Raw genomic sequence first — 24,502 nt, 5'->3', positions numbered from 1 at the left:
GCCCCCAGGATTCGAGGTGTTCCCTCAGCACTGCCCTCATGCAGTCAGGAGCCTCACAATTCCCTTCCCGTTATTCAGGGTATTTTCCTATCTGCAAGGTGAATTTCTGGGAGAACAGGGAATTCTGTAGCAGGGGCAGAGCAAGGATGGGTTTTACAACAGGTTTTCTTGCAGTTGTTCCCAGGGGACTGTCAGAGGCTGCTTTCCACATTCCCCTGTCAGCTCTGCCTGCTGTTTCCTGTCTGTATCCATAACTCCCGTCGGGGCCCCGCTTGGAGATGAAGTTTCCTGGGTTGGGACTGGCTCTGTTGCCCAGCTGTGGGTGCAGAGTCCCTGTCCCATCATGTCCCTGATGTCTGTCCTGCTGTTGCCCAGACTGTGCCCTGTCCAAGCCTGAACTGTTACTGCAGCTGGAAAGAGAAGAGCTGAGCACGGCTCCGGAATCTGAGCCAGAGGCAGCAGAGGTGGCCCCAGAGCTGGCAGTAGGTGTGTGACACTGGGTTCCTTCTGTGCCACGAGCTTCTGGCTGCTCACTGGGACCATGAATCTCAGAATCCCAGAATTCTGGGTTTGGGTTGAGAGGAATCTTAAAGCTCCTCTCTTTCCAACCCCCTGCCATGGGCAGGGACACCTTCCACCAGTGCCGGTTGCTCCAAGCCTTTTCCAACCTGGGACACTCCCAGGGATTGGGAGGTGTTCACTCACTGAGGGAACACCTGCTGGGACATAGCCTGAAAGCCCCTGCCCCAGCAGCTGCTGGGTGTGAGGGATCCTGACACCCTGTGGAATGGGATTTTTCACTGGCTGCTGGTGAATCCAAATGTCCTTGTCCTCCACAGAGCCAGCCCGACAGAACTGCACCAGCAATGATGCACTGCTGGAGACGGAGACAACGGAGAGGGGCTGCAGGGAGCCAGAGGAAAGCAGGAATGTGGCAGAGAAAAGTGGGAACTTGGTAGAGGAAAGCGAGAACCTGGTGGAGGAAAGCTGGAGCCTAGTGGAGATAAGTGGGAACCTGATAAAGGAAATCTGGGATGTGGCAGAGGAGAACAGGAGCCCAGCAAAGGAAAACAGGAGCCCAGCAGAGGAAAGTGGGAACCTGATGGAGGAAAGCAGGAGCCCAGCGGTCCCAGAGAGCTGCAGCACACGTGAGTGCCTGGCTAATCCTGCTGCTGCTGCTGCTGTGAGGGGTCCTGGACCCCTGCCTGGCTGTTCCTTACCCACCTGCATCACTGCTCTTGCCCTCACAGCACCTGTCCCTCTGGAAGCCGCTGCTGTCCTGGCGGATTTCAGCCAGCCGACCCCGTCTTCTCTCCACCCGCTCTCCGTGCACTGTCAGGAAGCCGTGGGTCAGAATTCTTCTCCCCCTGCGGCAGGTACTGGGGCAGAACCCTTAGCCCTCTTTGGTGGGCCCAGCAGCTTGGGGTGGGTCTATTGGGCCTCTCTCCAGGCTTGGGGCTTCCAGGAAAGGGAAGCAAATCCTGTTACCAGCCCTGAAACCATTTGGGATATGGCATGGCATTAGCACACCTGCCCAGACAAGCCCCGGGGTGGTTGTCAGAGTCCCCGTCCCCCTGGGTGATGTTTTCCACCTCAAACTGCTCCTGGGGTGTCTACAGGAATAAGCAGTGGCTGTTCCTGGCTTTTACACAGTCCAGAGACTGAACTGGAAGAGGAGAGCAGGGCTGGATTTGTGCTGGCTGGGAACAGGGTGGGAAGTGAGGGAGGGTGGGAGCAAAGCCCTTTGCTGTTCATGCCCTAAAACCATGTGGAAAGTGATGTTTGGTTCTAAAAAATTCCCAGGAGATGCTGAAGCAGGGATCCCAATGGAGGTGCCGCAGGAGGAGGTTGCCGCAGAGAAGCCGTCAATGCCCAAAACACCGTCTGAGGGTCTGGAAGAGGACAAGGGTCAGGAAGAGGAGGATGTGAAGGATTCAGGGAATACTGGCCAAGATCTGGTGGCCAACATTCCTGAAGAACCAGGAAAGGAAGTGACACCAGATGTCCACAAAACCACAGAACAGGCAGATCCCAGCCCAGGGGAGCCGGAGAAGGACTCCTGCGAGGGCCGGCCCATGGCCTGGCAGCGAAATTCCGCCCGGGAATTTTACTCCTGCCCCATCTGCAGGAAAACCTTCCTGCTGAAGATCAACCTCCTGATCCACCAGCGTGGCCACACTAACTGGGTGCCCTATGTTTGCGTCCACTGCGACCGCAAGTTCATGTCCAAGAAGAAAATCAGGCGGCACCTCCGCGCCTGGGCAGCCAACGGGACGTGCCAGCCCTCGGAGCTGGAGGTGTGTCCCAGCCAGGTGCCATGCCCAGTATCCCATCCCCAAACCTGGGCAGCTAATGGGACATACCAGGCCTCAGAGCCAGAGGAGTGTCCCAGTAGGACACCGTGCCAAACATCCCAGCCCCAATCCTGGGCACCCAATGGCACCTGCCAGCCCTTGGATGCAAAGGCATGTCCCAGCCAGGGGCCATTCCCGGCATCCCAGTGCCCAACATCCCAGCCCCAAACCTGGGCAGCCAACGGGTCCTGTCAGGCTTCGAAGCCAGAGGAGTGTCCCAGCCAGACCCTGTGCCCGTCCTCCCAGCCACAAGCCCCGAGCAGGGACTGTGGCACAGTGTGGCAGGAGCCCGGCCCGGCCAGGTGCTCGATGTCACCTGGAAAAATGATGTACACCTGCACTGAGTGCCGGGAAACCTTCTCCAACCAGGGCTTCCTGACGGTGCACCAGCGCCGGCACTCCGGCCACCACCTCATCCTGTGTCCCTGCTGCAACCGCAGCTTCACCTGGGTCTCGGACTTTGTCCGGCAGCACTGGATGCACATGGGCGTGCGGCCCCACCAGTGCGGCATCTGCCAGAAGACCTTCAAGAGGTTCTCCCACCTCAAGGCGCACCAGCGGATCCACAGGCGGCAGGAGCGGCCGTTCACCTGCGCCAACCCGGTGGCCATGGTGGCGGCACCCGCAGCAGGAGACGGGGTGGGAAGCCAGGCTGTGACCCCCCAGGGATGGGGCGCTGCTGAGGGACCTTGAGGTGTCCTCCCGGGAATGGGAGTCTGCTGTTGGATCTCAGGGTGTACATCCAGGGGTGGGAAGCTGCTGCTGAAATTTGAGGTGACCTCCCAGAGACTTAAGGTGACCTCCCACAATGCTGCTGGTGGACTTTGAGGTGACGTCCTGGACACAGGGTGCTGCTGATGGACTTTAAGTTGACCTCCCTAGGATAGGAGGCTGCTGTCTGATCTTGAGGTGAAGAATGGGATGCTGCTGCTGATGGGCTTTAAGGTGTCCTCTCAGGAACAAGATGCTGCTGTTGAGCTTTGAGGTGACCTCCCAAGAACAGGATGGTGCTACCGGACCTGGAAGTGACTCCCAGGGATGCAATGCTGCTGCTGGATTTTGAAGTGACCTCCTGGGGGCCGGAGGCCACTGTCAGATCTTCTCCCCTCTATCCCTCTCCAGATGAAGGCTGGAACATGGACAACATTTTCTGGCTCCCCTGCCTGGTTGTGGGGACGGGGGGCACCTGCCCAGCCCATGTGAGAGGGGCTCCTTGTTCCCAAGCCCTGGTGGGGCAGGTGGGATGCTGGGAATGGGTCCCTTTTCTGGAGAGTGCCAATAGATGCTGTAGAAACCAGGATGCTGCACGTGGATTCCTTGAGGGGGCTCTGGGAGGGTCCTGCCAGGTCTGGCTGGGTGGGCAGCACCAGGAATGGAATCTGTGGGATGGAGTGATGGAAGAGTGAGAATGGAACACTGGGTGGGAGGTGTCACCTGCTGCTGGGGGGCTGCAGTCCCAGTCTGAGATGGGGTGGGATGGGATTGGGGGTCTGGATGGGCCTCTGGGAATGGCACTGGGGATTTGAGGGCTGGAGCTGTGGTCCTCATGCAAGGGTGGGGATGGATGGGATGAGGATGGAATAGGGGTAGGGTGGGATGGGGGTGAGAGGGGATATGGATGGATGGAATGGGGGTGGATGGGAATGGGATTGATGTAGGGATGGGATTGGGATGGGGTGGGGTGTGACAGAATGGCATGTGGATGTGATAGAAACCAGGACGGAGATGGAGATAGGATGGGATGGGACTGATAGAGCTTGGCTCTTCGCTGTGGGACCTGGCAACAGGACAAGAGGAACGGGCAGGAAACTGATGCCCAGGAAGTTCCACCTGGACAGGAGGAAGAACTTCCACCCTATGCAGTGACTGAGCCCTGGAACAGATTGTCCAGAGAGGGTGTGGAGCCTCCCTCACTGGAGATATTCCACAAGGGTCTTGACACAATCCTGTGCCATGTGCTCTGGGATAACCCTGTTTGAGCACGGAGGTGAGACCAGATGAGCCACTGTGGTCCCTTCCAGCCTGACCCATTCCGGGATGGGGATGGAGATAGTGTGGGGTCGGGCTGTAGATGGGATGGGATGGGATGGGGCTGTAGGTGGAAAGGGATGGGGCTGTAGATAAGATGGGATGGGGCTGTAGATGGCCGGCGGGACCCCCCGGCACCGGCACCCCCGTACCCCCGGCGGGACCCCGGGCCCGGCCGCCTCTCACCGCCCTCTTCCCCCCGCAGCAGGACCCCGAGTGGGCGCCCGAGGCCTGGCAGGGCGCGGGCCCCGATCCCGGCGCGGGCCCCGGCGGGGCGGCCCCGGCGGAGCTGTCGCTGCGGGCCGTGGCGGTGGCGGAGCGGCGGCTGGAGCGGAGCGTGGAGGCGGCGGAGCGGCGGCTGGAGCGGCTGGAGCGGCGCGTGGCGGGGCTGGAGCGCACGGTGCGGGCCGGCGGGGCCCGGCTGGCCGCGCTCCTGAGGGACAACTCCCGCCGCCTCCGCCGCATCCAGCGCCAGCTCCGCCGCTGCCGCTGCGGGGGCAACCGCACCGGCACCGGCACCGGGACCGCCCGGGAGCGGACACAGGTAACCGCGACGGGGTCGGGGCCCAGGGAACCGGGACGGGCTCGCACGGGGACAGGATGGGCCCGGGGGACAGGGATGCCACGCGGGGAATGGGAACTAGCTCCAGGGAATGAGGAAAGGAACGGGCACAGGGGAGTGGGGATCCGGCTGAGCCCACGGGGACAGGGACAGGCTCTGAGGAATGGGGACGGGGAAATGCCAGCCGTGGCAGGGACAAATTCTGGGTAACGGGATGGGGATGAGCCCATGGTGGCAGGAATGGGCCCATGCTAATGGGGATGAATCCCAGGGAACAGGGATGTGCCCCCAGTGACAGGGATGGGGTGTAGGTAATGGGGACAAGCCCCAGATAACAGGAACATGCCAGCAGTGACAAACGGGGACAAGTGCCAGCTAATGGGAATGTGCCAAAGATGGACGGGGATAGCCGTGTCCCAGCTCACAGGGATGTGCCCAGGGTGACAGGGACAGGCCACAGGTGACAGAGATGTGCCCAAAGCAGTGGGAGAGTACCCCAGGTGACCATGTGGCCATGGGAAGTGCTGTTGGCTCTCGGGAGCTGCAGGGAGCCAGATGGACACGGCTCATCTGGTGCTTGTCCCTGTTCCCAGGGAAGAGGGGGAGCAGAACACCCACCCCAAGTGTTTCAGCCATGCTGGGCCTTACTGGAGTAATGTGGGGTGGTGCCACTGTCCTGCTCCCACCTGAGGGGTCACTGCTCACCTGGCTGCCAGGATGGATCCTGGGAATCTGCCCCTGCTCTGGGGAGGAACAGCTGAGCCTTGCTGGGATGTCTGGGGATGTTTCCCCTGACATGGCTCTGTCCATAGGAGCTCCGGACCCCCAGGGGCTCGGGGAGGGGCTCAGTGGGGACCCCCAGCAGGAGCCTCCTGTACTTCCAGGTGCCAGCGGCGGGCGAGGGTGAGGAGGCCGCTCTGCCGGAGCAGGAGCTGGGGAGCGTGGGCAGCCGGGAGCTCCGTGGGATCGCCAGGAAGGGGAATTATGAGGCCATGGTCCCTCTCGGTGAGGATCACTCAGATCATGTCAGAAGCATCATCATCCCTGGGCTGATGCAGCTTCCAAACCTTCCCCACGTGGAACATGGGGGGATTCCAGGTGACATGTCCTGCAGCTGGCGTTCCTGCACTGTTTTTTCCTGGGATATGGGCTGTACATGGATCATCCTGCAGGGATTTTCTGCAGAGGGTCCTACATTTTAGTACTCTTTAATTTTGGGCTGAAATTTTAGAGCTTGGGTGTCCATCAGGCACTTCCTGGGATAAGCAAAAATCCCATGCCTGGTTTGGCTGCCATTGGCCTGTGTGATCAGATGTCCTGGAATTCCAGGACCCTACTTTGGGTGGTCCCCACTGTCAGCAGCTCATCCCATTGCTCCCTCCTTCCCAGGGTCCGAGGATGCTGGTTCCAAACCTGCACTGCTGCCACCAGCCGAGGACAGGGAGGATCCAGGGAGCCCCGGGCTGCCAGAGAAGGGCACGGTGCCAGGACAGCTTGGTGACAGTGAGTGACAGCGAGGGGGGCTGAGGATGGGCACTGACAACCTGCCCAGATTGGGCAGTGTTCTTAAGGATGGAAAATGGGAAAACCTGGGGCAAGGTTCAATGATGGTGGCTCTGGAGCTGGGTACCTGTGGGTGGATCTCCCTCCTGCTTTGGGGAGGCTTTGCTTTGATCCTTTTCCCTGGATTCACACACTTAAACTCTGCCATTCCTGACGGGGTTCTTTCCAGGATGGAGCACTCTGCACCTCAGCTTTGCCTTCACATTCCGTTTTTGTTTTTTTTTTTTTTTTTTTTTTTTGTGAGGATTGTATTGTCAGTCCACAGTGTCATTGAGTCCAGCATGCCCGGGGCAGTGGTGAAGTCTCCATTCCCGGAAGGACTTAAAAGCTGTGTGGATGTGGCAGTTGGGGACATGGGACAGTGGTGGCCTTGGCAGTGCTTAGTTGATGATTGGACTTGATGATGTTGAAGGGCTTTGCAAACCTCCCTAATTCCGTGATTCCATGATGTCCCTGAGGTCCAACAAGCTGCCCAGACAGCCCCCCTGCACCTCATCTCCTCCTGGGAATCCTTTCCTGCTCCCTTTTGTTCTTTGCCAGTTCCTCTCACCTCTGCTCCCGCTCCCACTCTGGAGCTGCAGGCACGGGAGGCCTTCCCTTCCCGGGAATGAACTGCGGTCTCTCCACAGGTGAGATGATCGTGATCAAGACGGAAGAGCAGCAGCCGCAGGAGGACGCAGCCGAGCTCCTGGCACTGCCGATGGTGCCGGCGGTCAGGCTGGACGAGGAGGTTCCCCTCAGCCAGGAGCAGCCGGTTTCCTGGGAGAGCCACGGCGTGGCCGGGCCGAAAGCGGCCGGAGAGGGCTTGGGGGAATTCTGCCTGGGGGAATTCAAGCCGGTGGTGGTGCCGGTGGAGGCTCACCCTGCCCCGGGCCTGCCCTTCCCCACGGAGCACGCGCTGGGCGCGGGCACGGAGCAGCCGTTCGCGCTTGCCCAGGGAATGCCGCTGGGAGAAGACCCCGCGGCCGAGGTGGCGTCGCCGCAGCCCGGCTGGGAGCAGCAGAGTCCCCAGGACGATCCCCGGGTGCTGCCGCCGGGCTGGAAGAGCGTCCGGCTGACGCGGAACCTCCTGGCGCGGCAGCAGAGCCGGGAGAGGAAGAGCAACGGCTCCTTCATCTGCACGTCCTGCGGGAAGAGCCTGGCCCACCACGCCGCGCTGCTGCGGCACCAGCGCCTGCACACGGGCGAGCGGCCCTTCCAGTGCCCGGCCTGCGGCAAGAGCTTCAACGAGAAGTCCAACCTCAACAAGCACTACCGGATCCACACCGGGGAGCGGCCGTACCGCTGCCCCGCCTGCGGCAAGGGCTTCGTGCAGAAGCACCACCTGCAGAAGCACCAGCGCATCCACGGGCCGCAGCTGCGCAGCGCGTGGCCGGGCCGGGCGGCGCGGGGCAGCGCCGCCGGGGAGCGGCTGTACCGCTGCATCGAGTGCGCCGAGAGCTTTCCCCAGAAAGCATCGCTGGAGGAGCACCAGCGCCGGCACACCCAGCAGCGGCCCTTCCAGTGCCACGACTGCACCAAGAGCTTCCGGCACCGGCAGTCGCTGAACCACCACCAGAAGGTGCACGCCGTGGCCACCTCTCCAGCCGGCAGCTTGCCGGGACATGAGCCGGAGCTGGAGCCCTGCGAGGCTCTGAGCCAGGACAATCGGTAGCCAGAGGGCTGGAGAAGGGAAGGGACAGTGGTTCTTCAGCCTGGGACACACCGAGCAGCTGGGACTTGTGGCAGCACCGGGAGTTTGTGCACGATGCTGTGGGACCACCTGGGTCTCAGGAGGAGGAGGAGGAGGAGGGAGCCTGCTGTGCTGTTCGGCAGGGAAGGGCCCAGGGTGGGATGGGACTGGCCACGAGGCAGCAGAGGAGGGTGAGTGACTGGAGCTGACCCGGCTGTGCCGCTGCCCTGTGGATTCAGCAGAGGAGGGGCCCTTTCAGATCCCATGGTGGAACTCGGGTTGTTTGAACACCAGCACTGTGCAGGGAGGGGGGCTGGGAGCGGTCAGTGGCCTGGGGGCAGCTGATAGCCCCGAGAAGGCTGTGGGGGCTGGGTGGGAAGAGAATCAGATAAAAGACTGAGCTGACTGGTCTCCTGTTGTGCTCTGGGGCACCTGGGGGGTGACATCCCTGGCTCAACAGGGATGGGGCCATCAGGGGAGGAATGCAGAGCTACCTGCTGGGAATGTGTGATGGGAATGTGGAGCAGTCACACAGGAATCCCCCACAGGATTCTCAGTAGGATCTGGGCACTTTGGGACTCCCTGGCAGTGCTGAGGGACATGTCCCACCCATGGTGGCCAGGCCCATTCCATCCCCTGCCCTTCCCTGCTTCCCTCACCGCTCATCCTTCCTGGCTGGCATTCCGCAGCTCTCCCAGTGGTCTGGGGGCTCTGGAGCTGCTGGCACTAACTCCCAAAACCCTCCTGCTGAGAGCTGTCCTGGCTGATCCCAGTTCTGTGCCCACAGGCACCAGCACAGCCTCCAAAGCAGCCAGACATAGAGACAAATACTTTATTGATTCCACAGCCTGAGAAAGGGATCGGGAATGTCGCAGGAAATGCTGCTCCTGGTTACAGCAGATTTAGAAATGCCAGGCTGGGGCTGCTCGCCCTCCTGCTGGCCTTCAGCACTGGCACACCAGCTCAGCCATGCCCCTAGGATGGACTGGGGAGCACTGGCATCTCTACCTGGGCAGGGATAACAGGGATAACCAGCCACTGGCTCACTGCCAGATCCATGGCCATGTGTCTGCCTGGCTCCTGCTGCAGGCTGGGAATGCTCCACACTGCAATCCCAGGGGCAGGAAGTGTGAGACACCAGCCCGGAGGAGCAGTGGGATGTCGTGTGTATTCCTGTGGAGCAGCTCAGATGCTGCTGTCCATCCCATGGAGCAGGAGGTGGCTGAGGGTCATACCTGGATGTGGCACAGGCATTCCCTCAGCTCCCAAAGCTTCCTACAGCAGCACCAACACACCTTGGGAGTGACTTGGAATGAAAGATGGGAAAGGCCTACCAGTGCTCACTGCTCAGAGAGGAACAGAGATCTCAGGATATCAAATAATTACCTCAAACAACTCAAACCGAAAAAAAAAAAAAGGAAAACTAAATGCAAGAGTCCCAACAGCTGCTCCACCGTGTCCATGTGGCGCTGGCTCCGGGCGGGAGGTTCTCCCTGTGCACAGCCAGCATGTGGAAGGCACGTGGGGCTCTGGCCAAGGACACTGCTCTGGTGGCTCCAGGGGACACTGGGGCAGCGCCAGGCCTGGCTTCCACTGGCTGCCTCTGGGCAGGTCCCCTCTCCCTGACTGAGGTAGCTGCAGAACTGTTTTCCCATAGGATTCATTATGGTGGGATTTTGGGCAAAAGGGGACGAGCTGTGGTTGGGAGAGTGGGAGTTTTCTCTAGAGCTGAGGGGATGCTCCGTGCAGGCGGATCCACAAGGATTGGGGTGCTGCTGCAGCATGGGGCTGGCTGACCCGTCAAGTATTCCAAAAATCATTCTGCACCTGTGCAGGATAGTCCTGAGAGTGCCTGTGGCCTTCCTCACGGACCTGCCGGGATCCCCGGAATATGCCAGCACAGAATATTGGGGTTTGGTTTGTCCTATGGATCTTCCAGTGCAAAGCTCCAGTGTTCCCAGCCTGCTGAAGGGGCTGTTGGCGGATCTCCTCCCCAGGGTGGGGGTGGCAAGGGTGGCCAGGACACGGTGGGGTCTCAGAGATGTCACTCACCATCTGGTGTCTCAGTCAGGATGCTTGTTCCATGGAGCAAAGGGCTGCATGGGAATGCTGCCAGCTCCATTCCCTTCTCTCTGCCCTCTTCAGTTGTGTTTCTGAATGCAAGGAGTCAGCTCCAACATCAAGGAATGCGAAAGCTCTGCTCCTGTATGACCAGGATTCACCTGGTCATCTCCCAGGAATGTCAGCTTGGGAAAATTCCAAGTATCAGCCAACAGGAACAAGTCAGTGGAATGGTGAAGCATTATGGATCACTGGAGGCTTCTGCAATTTGCTCTCTATTGCGTTCACCAAGCTTCCCATTCTTTCTACAACCCGGGAAGCTCCTAAAACACAGCAGATTCCCATTCTTGGTGTCCCACCAGGTGCAAACCCAACAAACAGCTTCCTTCCAGGGACACGCACGGCTCAGATCTGTCCCGGGGTCTGTCATCCGTCATTTCTCTGTCATCTCCGAAACCACTGCCCTGGATCCCAGCTGGACCACGGGCTGCACAGCTTTCCTGATGCAGTCAGGGAGTGGGGAGCCTTTGTCTGGGAGCCCCACTGGCGCCGCCTCCAACAGCAGCACACTGGGCAGGCTCGCTTTTGCAGCCTCAGGGCTCCCATTCTCTTGGGAAGGGCTCCTCTCGGAGTCGGGAGCTTGGTGCTGCAAGGATGCCGGGATAGCAGCAGGGTGCTGGGCCTTGGCCTTCTGCTGGAGTGCGGCCAGAGCCCTCTCGTGGATCTTCTTGTGGCGCAGGAGGTGAGTGCTGCGGGTGAAGCACTTATTGCAGGAGCTGCAGCAGTAGGGCCGGTCCCGCTTGTGGGTCTGGAGGTGCCGCCGCATCGACGTGGACCAGGCCAGGAACTTCTTGCAGTGGGGGCACTTCTGCCTGGAATTGGGCGGCTGCACGATCCCTGTGCCAGACAGGCCCTCTCTGTCCGGCTCCTCCTTGGGCTGGCCCAGCCAGGTCCCCCCGGCGTGGCCGCCGCCGCCCAGCCGGTGGCCGTCGCCGCACAGGTCCCTGCGCGGGCGGATGCGCAGCTCGGGGTGGACGTTGCCCCAGACCTTGGCCCCGAAGGCTCTGTCCTTGACGTGGATGCTGCGGTGAAGGTCCAGGTGCCGTTTGGTGCTGAAGCCGATCTCGCACACGGGGCACTCGTAGGGCCCCTCCTTGGCGTGGCTGCGCTGGTGGATGATGAGGTTGATCTTGAGGCGGAAGCGCTTCCCGCACTCCGTGCAGGGATGGGACCATTCCCGCACGTACCCGCGCCGGCAGTTGCCCATCAGGAGGTTGCTGGCCTCGCACCGGTTCGGCTTTTTCTTGATCTTGGCTTTCACCAGCTCATTTTTGGGACACTTCTGGATCTCTGAGTCGGGAGAGGGTGTGGATTCCTCTGCCAGCAGCTCAGGCTCCTCTTCCTTCACCTTGATGTCCTCAAGAGAAGCCCCTTCACACAGTGTTTCATCTTCCATGGATAAGGCTTCCTCTGGAACAGAGAAACACCATGTTGGTGTCAGCACCAGTGTGACACAAGACCAGGGCCCCGCCCTGTGCTGGCACTGCCAGGGCATCTCCAGTTCCAGGGGCAGCTCTGGGCTTCTCATGACATGAAAGACATTGAGGGGCTGGAGCATGTCCAGGGAAGGGAACAGAGCTGGGGAAGAGTCTGGAGCCTCAGGAGGGGCTGAGTGAGCTGAGAAAGGGACTCAGCCTGGAGAAAAGGAGGTTCAGGGGGGACCTTGTGGCTCTGCACAATTCCTGACAGGAGGAGGGGTGGGCTTTGCTGCCAGGGTATAGGGACAGGGCAAGGGGAAACAGCCTCAGGCTGAGCCAGCGAAGGTTCAGGTTGGATATTGGGAAAATTCCTTCCCCAGAAGGGTTGTCCAGCCATGGCACAGTGGCCCAGGGCAGGGATGGAGTGCCCATCCCTGGAGGGCTCCAAGGCTGAGCCCTCCGTGGGTACCATCGGGACCCCACCTCTAAACCCACATGATGTTGCAGGAAAAAATAAAAGGAACCCCTGAAGCTTCATTTTCCCTCCCTATTTCAAGCCCATCAGCTCTGGAAGCTGCTTCCCACACTCTGCCAGGCCCCATGTCCCCAGCACAGGGTGACTCACCAGTGTCAGGCTCTCCCGGGTCCTCCTCCATCTCCACCTCCTCCTCAGCCACTGTTCCCAGCTGATGCTCCCCCAGGGACATGACGTTCATCATCAGGATGGGGACCTCTGTTTGCAGGGAACAGGGATTTGAAAGACCCATGGAGGCCTCCCAGGTCTCTACTCCAGCACTATGAGCCAGGGATTGCTGGGAGTGTGTGGAAGAGCTGGAGAAAGCTGCGGCTCAAGAGCCAGGATGTGGATCAGCTATCAGGAAAATTCCTTCTGGAAAGGGCTGTCCAGCCCAGGAACAGGCAGTGGTGGAGTCCCTGCTCCTGCAGGGATTTAAAAGCCATGTGGATGTGGCACCTGGAGACATGGGGCCTTGGCAGTGCTGGGGGACAGTTGGACCCAATGGTCTCAGAGGGCTTTTCCAACCCCAGCGATTCTGTGGAAAGGCTGGAAGGTGTCAGGAGGAACTGGAGTGAAGCCACACATGGGCCAAAAGCAGAGGGCTGGGAGGGAAGGACACCAAGGTGCCACATGCCACCACCTCAGAGAGCAGCCTCACCCCACCATCTCCACAGGCTGCATTCCCATATCCAGACCCTCTTCCACTGTGCCGTGACATCCCAAGGCTCCCTGGCAATGCCTCTCCATGCACCAGGGCCATGCACCTCTGCCCTGGACGCTGCCAGAGCCCCGGAGAGCTGGGAAAGGGGGAGCACATCCTCCCTGGCACCCCTGGAACTCACCTGGGCCAGCTGCCATGGGCATGGCATCCTCTCCCGAAGCCTCTTCCTGCTGCTCCATCTCTCCTGGTGTCTGTGGGGGCTTCTGATTGTTGGGGACACCTGTCTGGAGGGGCTTCTGACTGTCCCCAGTCTGTGTCTCAGGCAGTGTTTGGCTGTCCCCTTTGTCTGCCTCTGGGGACTTGGGGCTGTTCCCAGTCTGTGTCTGTGGGGGTTTTGGGCTGTTCCCACTCTGTGTCCTTGGGGACTTTGGGCTGTTCCCATTCTGTGTCCTTGGGGACTTTGGGCTGTTCCCACTCCGTGTCCATGGGGACTCTGGGCTGTCCCCAGTCTGTGTCTGTAGGGTTTTCTGGCTGTTCCCACTTCGTGTCCATGAGGATTTTGGGCTGTCCCCAGTCACTGTCTGTGGGGGGTTCTGGCTGTCCCCAGTCTGTATTTGTGGGGTTTTCTGGCTGTTCCCACTCCGTGTCCATGGGCACTTTTGGCTGTTCCCACTCTGTGCCCATGGGCACTTTGGGCTGTTCCCACTCCGTGTCCATGGGGACTCTGGGCTGTCCCCATTCTGTGTCTGTAGGGTTTTCTGGCTGTTCCCACTTCGTGTCCATGAGGATTTTGGGCTGTCCCCCGTCTGTGTCTGTGGGGGGTTCTGGCTGTCCCCATTCTGTGTCTGTAGGGTTTTCTGGCTGTTCCCGCTCCGTGTCCATGAGGATTTTGGGCTGTCCCCAGTCTGTATCTGTGGGGTTTTCTGGCTGTTCCCACTCCGTGTCCGTGGGGATTTCGGGCTGTTCCCAGTCTGTGTCTCTGGGGGTTCCTGGTTGTCCCCAGTCTGTATCTGTGGGGTTTTCTGGCTGTCCCCATTCTGTGTCCATGAGGGCTCGGGACCCTTTTTGTTGCTGGGCTCTTCATCCCTCTTGAGGCAGGTCCGGCCGCTGGGCTTGGACTTGGCACCGTCTGTTCCCAGGGCACAGAACAGGGGCTTTGTTAGGATTTAACCGCACCTTTATCCTGCCAGATTCCCAAAGTGAGCCTTGTCCCCTCTCCCAGCCCCGGCAGAGACACAAACACCTCCAACCCCGGTGGCAGAGCTGCCTCCTTGGCCCCATGGCAGGATCCACACAGGAGAGAAGCTCCGAGTAACAGAACATGAACCCCAAAGGAGATGTCCCTCTGTGTCCCTTTTCCTCTCCCCAAACTCCCACCTGGGCTCCAGGTGAGTTTTCCCATGGGACAGCACCTGCCCAGTTTTTCCTGGGGTGCCTTTAACCTTCCCAGCTCCTCAATCCTGCAGGAAAGAGCCCTCGACCACGGCTCTTCCCACATCTCTGCTGCTCCCAGATCTGTCTGGGTCTGTCTGTTCTTTTCCAGCACCTTCCACCTTCCTGCCCAGCCCTCCCACTCTAAATCCATGCCCCAAGGCTCCCCAGACTCCTCTGTTCCCCCAGGACAAGCCAAGCAGCTCCAGCCTCGTCCTCCCAGCTCAGCTCCCAGTTCCTCACTTCCCAGCATGTTTCCTGTCCCTGCACAGCAGGCAGGAATGTCTCTGGAAGCCCCAGTCTTACAGGAGGCCTCTCCCACTGCTCCAGACCCTCCTGCAAAGCTTTGACTGCTTTCCTCCATGGGATTCATGGGGTTCATCCCACCAAGCACAACCACTCCTCTTGGAATGAAGATTCACAGAGCTCTGGGGTGCTTCAGTCCATGGAGCGAGCCCTTCCTTCCTCAGGAAGGGGAGATCTCCAGGAACAGCCACCTCCTCCTGGCACCCACCTGGGGCAGCTTCCATGGGGATCACATCTCCTCCAGCCTCGTCTGCCTTGTCCCTCTCTTCTGCTGCCCGGAGGGGCTCCTGACCGTCCCCAGTCTGTGTCCACGGGGGCTCCTGACCCTCTCTGTCACTGAGCTCTTCATCCCTCTCCATCTGGGACAGGATGTCGGGCTTGGACACGGCGTAGTCTGGTCGTGGGGCAGAGGATGGGGGGTTGATTAGGATTTGGCTGTGTCTTTAGTCGGCACATTCCAACACTGACCCTCGTCCCCTATCCCGGTCCTGGTGGAGACACAAACACCTCATCCCTGCTCCAAACACTTCCTTGGTCCCAAGGCAAGATCCACCCCCAAGCACAGCTTGGGGAGCAGCTGAGGCAGAGAGGATCTTAACCAGCAGAACAAGAACAAAAATCCCAAATGAGGGAAAAGCTTTGGATGGAACATTTCCCTCTAGTGGAAGTCAGGGACACCTCCCACTACCCCAGGTTGCCCCAAGCCCCATCCAACCTGCCTTTGGACACTGCCAGGGATGTGGGCAACCTGGGCCAGGCCCTCACCACCTCACAGCCTTCCAAACCCAGGCTATTCCATGATTCCATGAGCTCCAGCCCCCCAAGCCTTACCCAGGGACACCAAGGTCTCATAGTTGCCCCTCATCACGGCCCTGTACAGATCCTTCTGCCAGCGCTCCAGCCTCTCCCACTCCAGCTCATTGAAATACACCGAGATATCATCGAAGGTGAGCGGCACCTGGAATCACAGGGAACTCCCTGGAACCACGCCTGGCTCGGGACACTTCCAGCCCCGCTGTGGGGGCACGCAGGAGCTCGGCCCCCAGCCCAGTCCCCAGGATGCCTGGGAAGCGCCGCTGCTACCTTGGGGATCTCCCCTCCAGAGGCGGGGGGCAGGCGCAGGATCCAGAAGTTCCTGTTCTTGAGGAGGTTCTCCAGGTTGAGCAGGCGCTGCTGCAGCTGCCCGTAGCCCTGCAGGAGGGTGCTCAGGGCGGCCAGGCCGCTGCCCAGCTCCCCGACCAGGTTCTCGCAGGCCAGCAGCCGCCGCTCCGCGCGCTCCGTGCGGCTCCGCAGCTCCTGCAGCTCCGACGGGGCCGTGCCCGGCGCCGCCTTCCGCCGGAGGCTGCCCGACACCTGCGGGGGATTCAGGGTCAGGGGCCTGGCCACAGGGTGCTCAGGGAATGGGGACCCGCTCGGGACCCCCGAGGGATGCCCCCAGACCCCTGTTCCGCAGGGATCTGCCAGAGCCTGGCCGCCACCCCCATGTCCCCCTGTCCCCTTTGCCACGGACTAAATGGAGACCCCCTGAACAGACACCCCAGGGGAGCCCCCAGGAGCAGCACCTCTGGGGGGTTCCCCAGTTCCTCCTTTCCCAGAGCAGCGTCCTTGGCAGATCCCTTCACCCCCACGAACCGGCATCCCTGGGGCAGCCCATCCTCCCGAGCTGTCGTCCACGCCCAGGATCCAGAGGGACACCCCTGACTCCCAGACCCAGCACTGCTGGGGGCTCCCCCAGCACCCCCTCCCTGGGGGACCCCTCAACCCCCCAGGACCAGCTGTCCCGGAGACCCTCGAGCTGTCACCCCCCAAAGGCCGCTCCATGCCACCTCCCTCCCTCCATCCCCAGCACCCCGAGGGACGCCCTGACCTCCAGTGCCACTTCTCCCGTGGGACCCCCGCGCGCCCCTGACCCAGCACCGCTGCGGCCCGCCCCGTCCCGTGTCCCGTCGCGCATCCCGGCCCGTGGCCCGTGGCCCGGGCGGGCCCTGACCTGCGCGGGCCCCCGGCGGGACACCCCATCCCATCCCGTCCCGTCCCGTCCCGTCCCGTCCCGTCCCAACCCCGTCCCACGGCAATCTCTATTCCCACCCCATTCCCGGGCACGCTCCGGTACCTCCAGTCCCTTCCCGCTCCGAGCCCGCCCGCCCGGCTGAGCCGCATCCTCCTCCCGGGAATTCCAGGGCATCGACTGCGACTCCTGCGGGACACACGCGGGTGTGGGAGCCCCATCCCCGCATCCCCGCATTCCCGCATTCCCGCATCCCGGCTCACCTCGCTCAGCACGGAGAAGCAGCCGGAGCAGGGTCTGTGCGGCCGCCGCCGGCCCTGCGGAGGGAAGGCTGGGATCGGCATCTCCCGGAGCGCACCGGGGAATGCGGGCAGGACCGGGAATGCCGAGATCCCCCCCGCTCCCGCCGTGCCCTCCCCGCGATCTTCCGCGGCTGCGGGGGGCCCGGCACTGCCGAGCCCATCCCCGCGGGGACGGGGAGGTTGGAAAAGCCGCACCCCGGGATTTGCCTGCGGGGCCGGGACAGCCCCGGAGGGGCGGGAGGGGGCACGGGGCCACCAAGGCCGAGCTCTGTCATTCCCAGCCCCGTTACTCCCAGTTTTTTCCCTCTCCACACACAACCGACCTCTCTCCCGCGCGCCGCCATCCCGGAGTGGCCGTGGTCAGCTCCGGCCACCGCGGCCACGGCCACGGCCACGGCGGCACAGAGCAGCCACAGCCTCATGGCGTCCCCGCGGCTGGACATTGGCCCCGGTGGCACCACGGTGACCCCGGAAAGGTCACTCGGGGCCGGAGCTGCCGGACACAGGGAGAGAGGAAAGGTTCTGGATAAGGGATGAGCTGGAGGAAAGTTCTCCCCAGAACTCTGCCTCGGGGGTCCTGCTCTTGCTGCACCTCTCAGGGGGCCCTGGAGTCCTGGCATGGCCTGGATCATCCAGTCTCCTGCCACAGCAATTCCAGACCCTGCTCCTGTAATAACCCCCACAATTCCAGCTTCTGGGATTGTTGTTAAACCAAAGCAGGCTCGCTGTATCCGTTTGGTGATCAGCCATTAGTCCTGGCCACTGAGGATCCCTAGGATACGATGGAATTTGATTCATTCCAAATTTCTGGCTTTGGTGGCGCAGATGTGAAAGCTCCAGGCAGGACAGAGGAATTCCACAGGGAATTCCAGGAGGTACGGAGACTGTTAGACGGAGACTGCTTGCACGGGGTTGGTGGGAAGGGAATCGTGGACAAGCTGCACACGGGAGATACAGAACATCGGGAAATTTATCCAGGAGAAGAGGGAAATGTGGAGGAGGCGGATGCAGGAGGCAGCAGGGAAGGATGTGCGGGCAGCGGGGAACACGAGCGCAGGCCTCAGGCAAGGCCATGGGAAATCCCAGAGCCGGGACCAGATCTGAGAGATTTCTGGTGGAAAACCTGAGGATTCTCCCGCTAGATTTGGGATTTCGGGAGAATCAATGACCCTGGAGGCCAAACGGGATCAGAGCGGGCGGGATCCGGGTGGGCTCGGCCTGCGCTCGCAGGGAACAGGGACAGCACGGGAGGGAACGGCCTCAGGGGAGAGACACCGGGACAATCCCTCCCGGGAAGGGCCGTGCCGCGTTCCCGTTCCCATTCCCGTTCCCGTTGGGACTGAACCCCGGCTCCGGGCTCGCCTCACGTGCCGGGGTCACCGCGGCGCTTCCGGGGCGCCGCTTCCGGCTGGGCCATGGCGGCGCTTCCGCTGTGGGCGGGGCCTGTGCCGGAAGCGCGTGCGGGTGAGGGGGCGGGAGGGGCCGGGACCCCCCCGAGCCCCCCCGGGCTCCCCCGAGACCCGCGGGGCCCCCCGGCCGCCATGGCGGGGCAGGCGCAGGTAGGAGCCGGGAGCTGGCGGGGGGAGCCCCGAGCCGCCCTCGCCGCCGCCCGGGCCCTCGATGTGCGGACCCCCGACCCCCCCCGGATCCGGGGGGGTCCCGCAGCGCCCCCTCGGCAGCTGCCGGCGGGACTCGGCCTCCAATGGCGAAGGACCCCCCACCCCCATCACCCTCCCAGCCCCACCCCAAAAACCCAAATGACCCCCCCAACTCCCAAAACCCCTATCGCCCCCACATTTCCCCCCACATCCCTCCCCTCCCTCTCTCTGCCCCCTGTTCCCCCATCCCCACGGGGATCGCTCCTGAGGGATTTCCTGGGATGGGCCCTGGAGGTCACGGGGGCTGCTGGGAATGTCCCCCAGCCCAGCTCCAGGTGATCTGGGGTCCTGGACTGTCCCAGTCCCACTGGGATCACGCAGTGCTCCCAGTAGGAACGGTAAAACACATCCCAAGGTGCTGGATTCTGGTATTTGGTGCTGGATTCCAAGCTGTCGTTCTCCCAGATCCGTAATTCCCACCCCAGTGGGGAACACACCTTCCTGGGACAGCCCCATCCATGGCCTCATGTCCTGAGAGCTCCTTTGGGCTGGGAGAGGCTTCTCCTCTTGGGAGGGAGGGTGTGATCCCTGAGGGAGGATTAGATCTGTGAGGGAAAGTGTGATCCCTGAGGGAGGGTGTGATTCCTGAGGGAAGGTGTGATCCCTGAGGGAGGATTTGATCCCTGAGGAGGGTGTGATCCCTGAGGGAGGTTTAGATCCTGAGGGAGGATTAGATCCCTGAGGGAGGATTAGATCTGTGAGGGAAGGTGTGATCCCTGAGGGAGGATTTGATCCATGAGGGAAGCTGTGATCCCTGAGGGAGGATTTGATCCCTGAGGGAGGATTTGATCCCTGAGGGAGGATTAGATCCATGAGGGAAGCTGTGATCTCTGAGGGAGGATTAGATCCCTGAGGAGGGTATGATCCCTGAGGCAGGATTAGATCCCTGAGAGAGGATGTGATCCCCAAAGGAAGGTGTGATCCCTGAGGGAGGGTGTGATTCCTGAGGGAAGGTGTGATCCCTGAGGGAGGATTTGATCCCTGAGGAGGGTGTGATCCCTGAGGGAGGGTGTGATCCGTGAGGGAAGGTGTGATCCCTGAGGGAGGGTGTGATCCGTGAGGGAGGATTAGATCCATGAGGGAAGCTGTGATCTCTGAGGGAGGATTAGAACCCTGAGGGAGGATTAGATCCCTGAGAGAGGATGTGATCCCCGAAGGAAGGGGTGATCCCTGAGAGAGGATGTGATCCCCGAAGGAAGGTGTGATCCCTGAGGAGGATTTGATCCCTGAGGAAGCTGTGATCCCTGATCCCGTGGCAGGAGCCGATGACCTTCGAGGACGTGGCGGTGTTCCTGAGCCGGGCCGAGTGGGACGCGCTCACGGCGGGGCAGCGGGAGCTGTACCGGGATGTTGTGTCCGACACCTACGAGCTGCTGACCTCCCTGGGTAATCCTGGGAACCATCCCGGGCAGGGCTTTCCTCAGATCCCACCCCAGCGGCTTCCAGAGTGCTGAATCCCAGAATCCCAGAGTGGCTGAGGTTGGAAAAGGCCTCGGAGATGGCCGAGTCCAACAATTCCCCAACACTGCCAAGGCCACCACTAATCCGTGTCTCCAAGTGCCTCATCCTCACAGCTTTCCAATCCCTCCAGGGCTGGACAGCCCTTCCCATGAGAAGTTTTCCCTTTTAGGGGCTGATCAGGGAGTTTAGTGCTGGAAAAGGCAGGATTGGGGTCTGGGTTTGAGCATCCCTGGAAATGATTCCCTAAAGATCAGGGAGCACGGTGGGATGTCCCACCCCTGGGATGAGCAGGAGACACTCCCTCACTGGCAAAGCCTGTCAGTGGAACTGGGAAGCTGTGGAACTTCCCACACTTCCATCAGGACTCTCAGGAATAAATCCCTCCCTGGCAGCAGCTCCAGTTTCTCCCTCACTTTTCCCGCATCTCAGAAGTGTTTCCATGCACGGTGAGGCACAGCTGGGGTGTCCCAGTCCTTGGTTTTCCCCTGATCAGGGACAGTCCAACGCTCTCTGTGCCATTCCCAGGTTATTCAGGCCCCAAGCCCGACATCCTGCACCGGTTGGAACGTGGGGAAGAGCCGTGGATCTGCTCATCCCCAGGTGAGCAGCAACATCCCAACCCTGTGGGATGGAATCCACATCCAGGATGGGGTCAGGGCTTCCTGCTCCATCCCCGTGGCTGTGGAGAAGTCAGGATTCCTGGTGGGGACAAGGACAGAGCTCTTCCTTCATTCCCCTGGCTGTGGAGAGTCAGGATTTCCAGCCTGGCTGGTGACATCTGCTGTTTTCCCTGCAGGACATGCTGGGAGCTGGCTGGAGGAGCCTTCCTCGGGTGGGTGGCCCAGGGCCAGTGGGTACCAGGGGCTGGAGACCTCATGTCCAGGTGAGTCCTGCTCCAGCCCCATTCCTGGGCCACTCCCAGGGCTTCTCCCATTGCAGGGCTCCCCTGATGTCTGGCAGAGGTTGGGATGTGGAGCCTGGGCAGTCCCAGACTGGGAAGAAGGGATGTTCCTCTCCCTGCTCCAGCCAGGAAGGATTCAATCCCTTCCCACCTCTTTCCCAGCAGGATGCAGCACCTTGTGGTGTCTCCAGGACAGGAGCTTCCAGAAGAAGTTTGGCTGTCACGAGGGAAGGAGTGAAGTCCCATCGGAAGCAGACATTGGAGTGGGGAACCAAGCCCAGCCATGGCTTGTGAAGGAGGAAGTGGAGGATAAACCTGAACTCAGAGAAGACATAACCCACAGTGAGACATTCTCGCTTCATTCCGTAATGGAGCAGCAGAGCCTGAGTCCTTGGGGACAGCTGTGGGATGGCCCTGGAGAGAGGAGTCAAGGGAATGCCCAAAACCATGGACACACCTTGGGAGAGGCGACGCTTCTCCCAAGAACCCGGGAGCTGCGGGTGGAGGAGCTGAGAGCGGCGGTGGCGAAGGACCACGGCTACTGCCTCCGGAACGAGCCGGGCACGCCCTGCACGCCCCGGCCCTGCTGCCTGTGGGAACACAACTACTGCCAGCAGCACCAGGCCGGGACGAGAAGGTGTGATCCCTGAAGCCGCGAGGACGGGAGGAGCTGCGAGGCCGGGAGGAGCCACGAGGACGGGAGGAGCCACGAGGACTGGAGGAGCTGCGAGGACGGGAGGAACCGCGAGGCCAAGAGGAGCCACGAGGATGGGAGGAACCGCGAGGCCAAGAGGAGCCGTGAGAGCTTCCAGAAGAAGTTTGGCTGTCACGAGGGAAGGAGTGAAGTCCCATCGGAAGCAGACATTGGAGTGGGGAACCAAGCCCAGCCATGGCTTGTGAAGGAGGAAGTGGAGGATAAACCTGGACTCAGAGAAGACATAACCCACAGTGAGACATTCTCGCTTCATTCCGTAATGGAGCAGCAGAGCCTGAATCCTTGGGAACAGCTGTGGGATGGTCTTGGAGAGAGGAGTCAAGGGAATGCCCAAAACCATGGACACACCTTGGGAGAGGCGACGCTTCTCCCAAGAACCCGGGAGCTGCGGGTGGAGGAGCTGAGAGCGGCGGTGGCGAAGGACCACGGCTACTGCCTCCGGAACGAGCCGGGCACGCCCTGCACGCCCCGGCCCTGCTGCCTGTGGGAACACAACTACTGCCAGCAGCACCAGGCCGGGACGAGCTGCGAGGCCGGGAGGAGCCGCGAGGACGGGAGGAGCTGCGAGGCCGGGAGGAGCCACGAGGACGGGAGGAACCGCGAGGCCAAGAGGAGCCACGAGGATAGCACTGCCCAGGCCGTGCGCCGCCGGGTGGCGCGGCGGCAATTCCACTGGGGCAGGACGTTCCGGAGAGCCAGGGAGATCCTGCGGCGCTACCAGCCCTACTGGAGGTTGGGGTTTCCGTGGAGAGACCGCTCCAGCTCCAGTGGCGCCACGCCGGGGACGAAGCCTGCGGTTTGTCCTCTGACGAATGAAGCCGCGCCACGCCAGCTCCAGGGCACCGGGAATGCTGAGGGGGAGACATTGGACACACAGTGTGCCCCAGAGGGGATTGTGGGAACTGGGGGTTCACCCCCTGCCCTAATCCTGGATGCAGGGGTGGGGAAGAGAGCAAAGCCTCTGGAACATCCTGGTGCCAGACAGGAGCTTGAAGGATGTGCTGCACCCCAGAAATCGCAGGAGGTGTCGCTCCAGGACGTGTTCCGGAATGTGCTGAAGGCAGTCAGGTACATACTGGACTCCATGTGCCAGAAGTTTGAGCTCCAGGGGGTCTCCCAAGGGAAGAGCATCTGGCCCATTATCATCCAGATTGACAACTTGACGGAGATCAGGAAGCACTGACTCCTGGGGAAAACTTGAATTGGATTCCCTGAGGCACAGCACTCAATCTCCCCCAGTTCTGGGGGGTTCGGGAGGAAAAATGTGGCAGATGTGGATTGGGGAAGGTGAAACTGGGAATGTGGGATCTGCCCTGAACTGGGATTGATTGAGAGGCTTTGGAGAAAAGCAGTGGGAAAGAGGAGGATTCGTGTGGCTCGAAGGAGGAAAGAAGGAAAAATGAGCATGGGATTCTGCAATCCTGGAATGGCTTGGGTTGGAAGGGATGTTAAATCCATCTCTAAAAACCAACCAGGGGTTGGGCTGTGCTCCTGTCACCAAAACAATGGGAAAAACAAACCGACGTTTTTGGTGTTAGACAAGGCATTTCCTTATTTCTGGCTGGGGTATGCAACAGAAATTATTTCAACCACACATGGCCTGGGTGTGCAGAGAAAACCATTTCATCACAGGCAAACTTTACTCAATTTTTCCCAAACTTTATCCAGTCCAAAACCCACAGAAATCCATTGGTTCAATGCTCATTTGTTCCAAATTGCAGAGTTCTCAGAATTCGGTTTCTTATTGGACCAGGATTTTTTTGCCTCTGGTGTTTATTGGGCTGTCACTAATTTCTTTATCAGCCTTTTCCAGCCCCAGGGGTCTGGGGTAGATGTTCCTTGATGTTTGCTGATGGTTGTTATCTTTTTGGGTGTCTTTTGGGCTATTCCCAGTTTGTTGAGATGTTAAGTTTGTCAGGCTTCACAGAGGTGAACAATATCCTTGAAAAAATATTCGTCTAATTCCCTTCTCCAAGTCAAAGGCAAACTGAGCCTAACTAGAGAAATAAAATAAATTTGAAACGTTGTATAGTTGCCAACACTCCCAGGGAGCAGGGAGAGGATGAGGAGAAAGAACCTCGAGTTGTGCCAGGGAGGGTCAGGTTGGGTTGGCTTGGGTATAGGGAAGGACAAAGGAAGGTTTAGTTCCAGTCGTGTGGAAGCGTTTTCCTGGGAAATCCAGCCTGGCCTGAATTCCCAGCAGCTTTTGGAACCTCTGGAATTGGATCATGACAAGGAAAAGGTGATTTCTGGGATGTTCTCCAAAGCCCTTCCAGGGGCCAGGTGCTGTTATGGGGACAGAAGGAATCCAACAAATTCAAACAAACTGAGCACCGTGGAGCCATTCCCTTTCTCCATGGAACTGGGGTGACCTGGGGAAAATCTGGGATGCCTGAATTTGGGATGCTGGTTTTGGCAGCAGGATGTTCCTCACAGCTGTGGGGTGTTGACTTTGGGGCTTTCAGCATTCTCCTCTGAGATCCCAAATCCTTCTGAGGGAGCTGGAGGGGCTCATCCTGGAGAAGAGCAGGCTCAGGGGGCACCTTCTGGCTCCTGCAATTCCCTGGAAGGAGGCTGGAGCCAGGAGGGGTGGGCTCTGCTCCCAGGGCGCAGGACAAGAGGGAAGGGCCTCAAGGGCAGGTTCAGGTGGACATTGGGAATGTTCCTCCTGGAAAGGGAGGGGATCTCCAGCCCTGGCCCAGCTGCCCGGGGCAGAGGTGGAGTCCCCATCTCTGCAGGGATCTAAAAGCCCTGTGGATGTGGCACGTGGGGACATGGGACAGTGCTGTGCTTGGACTCGGGCATCTCTGAGGGCTTTGCCAAT

The 24,502-nt window shown here is 60.5% G+C and overlaps 4 protein-coding genes across 4 annotated transcripts; 3 read left to right on the top strand and 1 right to left on the bottom strand.

Annotated features, from left to right (window-relative positions):
- The first annotated feature begins 292 nt into the window (after positions 1-292).
- LOC121351802 (zinc finger protein 775-like) lies at positions 293-3,301 on the top strand. Its single transcript, XM_041464169.1, has 4 exons — positions 293-486; positions 840-1,148; positions 1,251-1,376; positions 1,804-3,301. Exons 2-4 carry the CDS (start codon positions 1,103-1,105, stop codon positions 3,045-3,047), a joined length of 1,416 nt encoding a protein of 471 aa, XP_041320103.1. The 5' UTR covers positions 293-486; positions 840-1,102; the 3' UTR covers positions 3,048-3,301.
- Positions 3,302-4,479: 1,178 nt separating this feature from the next.
- Positions 4,480-8,508, top strand: LOC121351822 (zinc finger protein GLI4-like). The gene is made up of 4 exons (XM_041464196.1): positions 4,480-4,926; positions 5,829-5,949; positions 6,334-6,447; positions 7,137-8,508. The coding sequence occupies exons 1-4, from the start codon at positions 4,480-4,482 to the stop codon at positions 8,159-8,161; spliced, it is 1,707 nt and encodes a 568-aa protein (XP_041320130.1). The 3' UTR covers positions 8,162-8,508.
- A 489-nt stretch (positions 8,509-8,997) lies between these two features.
- LOC121351799 (zinc finger protein 777-like) lies at positions 8,998-16,599 on the bottom strand. The gene is made up of 7 exons (XM_041464165.1): positions 16,501-16,599; positions 15,717-15,986; positions 15,465-15,591; positions 14,842-15,027; positions 13,078-14,025; positions 12,344-12,451; positions 8,998-11,710 (listed from the first exon to the last, which is right to left on the bottom strand). Exons 1-7 carry the CDS (start codon positions 16,585-16,587, stop codon positions 10,674-10,676), a joined length of 2,763 nt encoding a protein of 920 aa, XP_041320099.1. The 5' UTR covers positions 16,588-16,599; the 3' UTR covers positions 8,998-10,673.
- A 1,795-nt stretch (positions 16,600-18,394) lies between these two features.
- LOC121351821 lies at positions 18,395-23,624 on the top strand. Its single transcript, XM_041464195.1, has 6 exons — positions 18,395-18,502; positions 19,861-19,987; positions 20,588-20,662; positions 20,859-20,945; positions 21,126-21,600; positions 21,649-23,624. The coding sequence occupies exons 1-6, from the start codon at positions 18,485-18,487 to the stop codon at positions 22,859-22,861; spliced, it is 1,995 nt and encodes a 664-aa protein (XP_041320129.1). The 5' UTR covers positions 18,395-18,484; the 3' UTR covers positions 22,862-23,624.
- Positions 23,625-24,502: the final 878 nt, after the last annotated feature.

Source organism: Pyrgilauda ruficollis, unplaced genomic scaffold (assembly GCF_017590135.1).
Source record: "Pyrgilauda ruficollis isolate IOZ18807 unplaced genomic scaffold, ASM1759013v1 scaffold173, whole genome shotgun sequence".
Lineage (NCBI taxonomy): Eukaryota > Metazoa > Chordata > Aves > Passeriformes > Passeridae > Pyrgilauda > Pyrgilauda ruficollis.
This window is presented reverse-complemented; position numbering and strand designations above follow the sequence as displayed.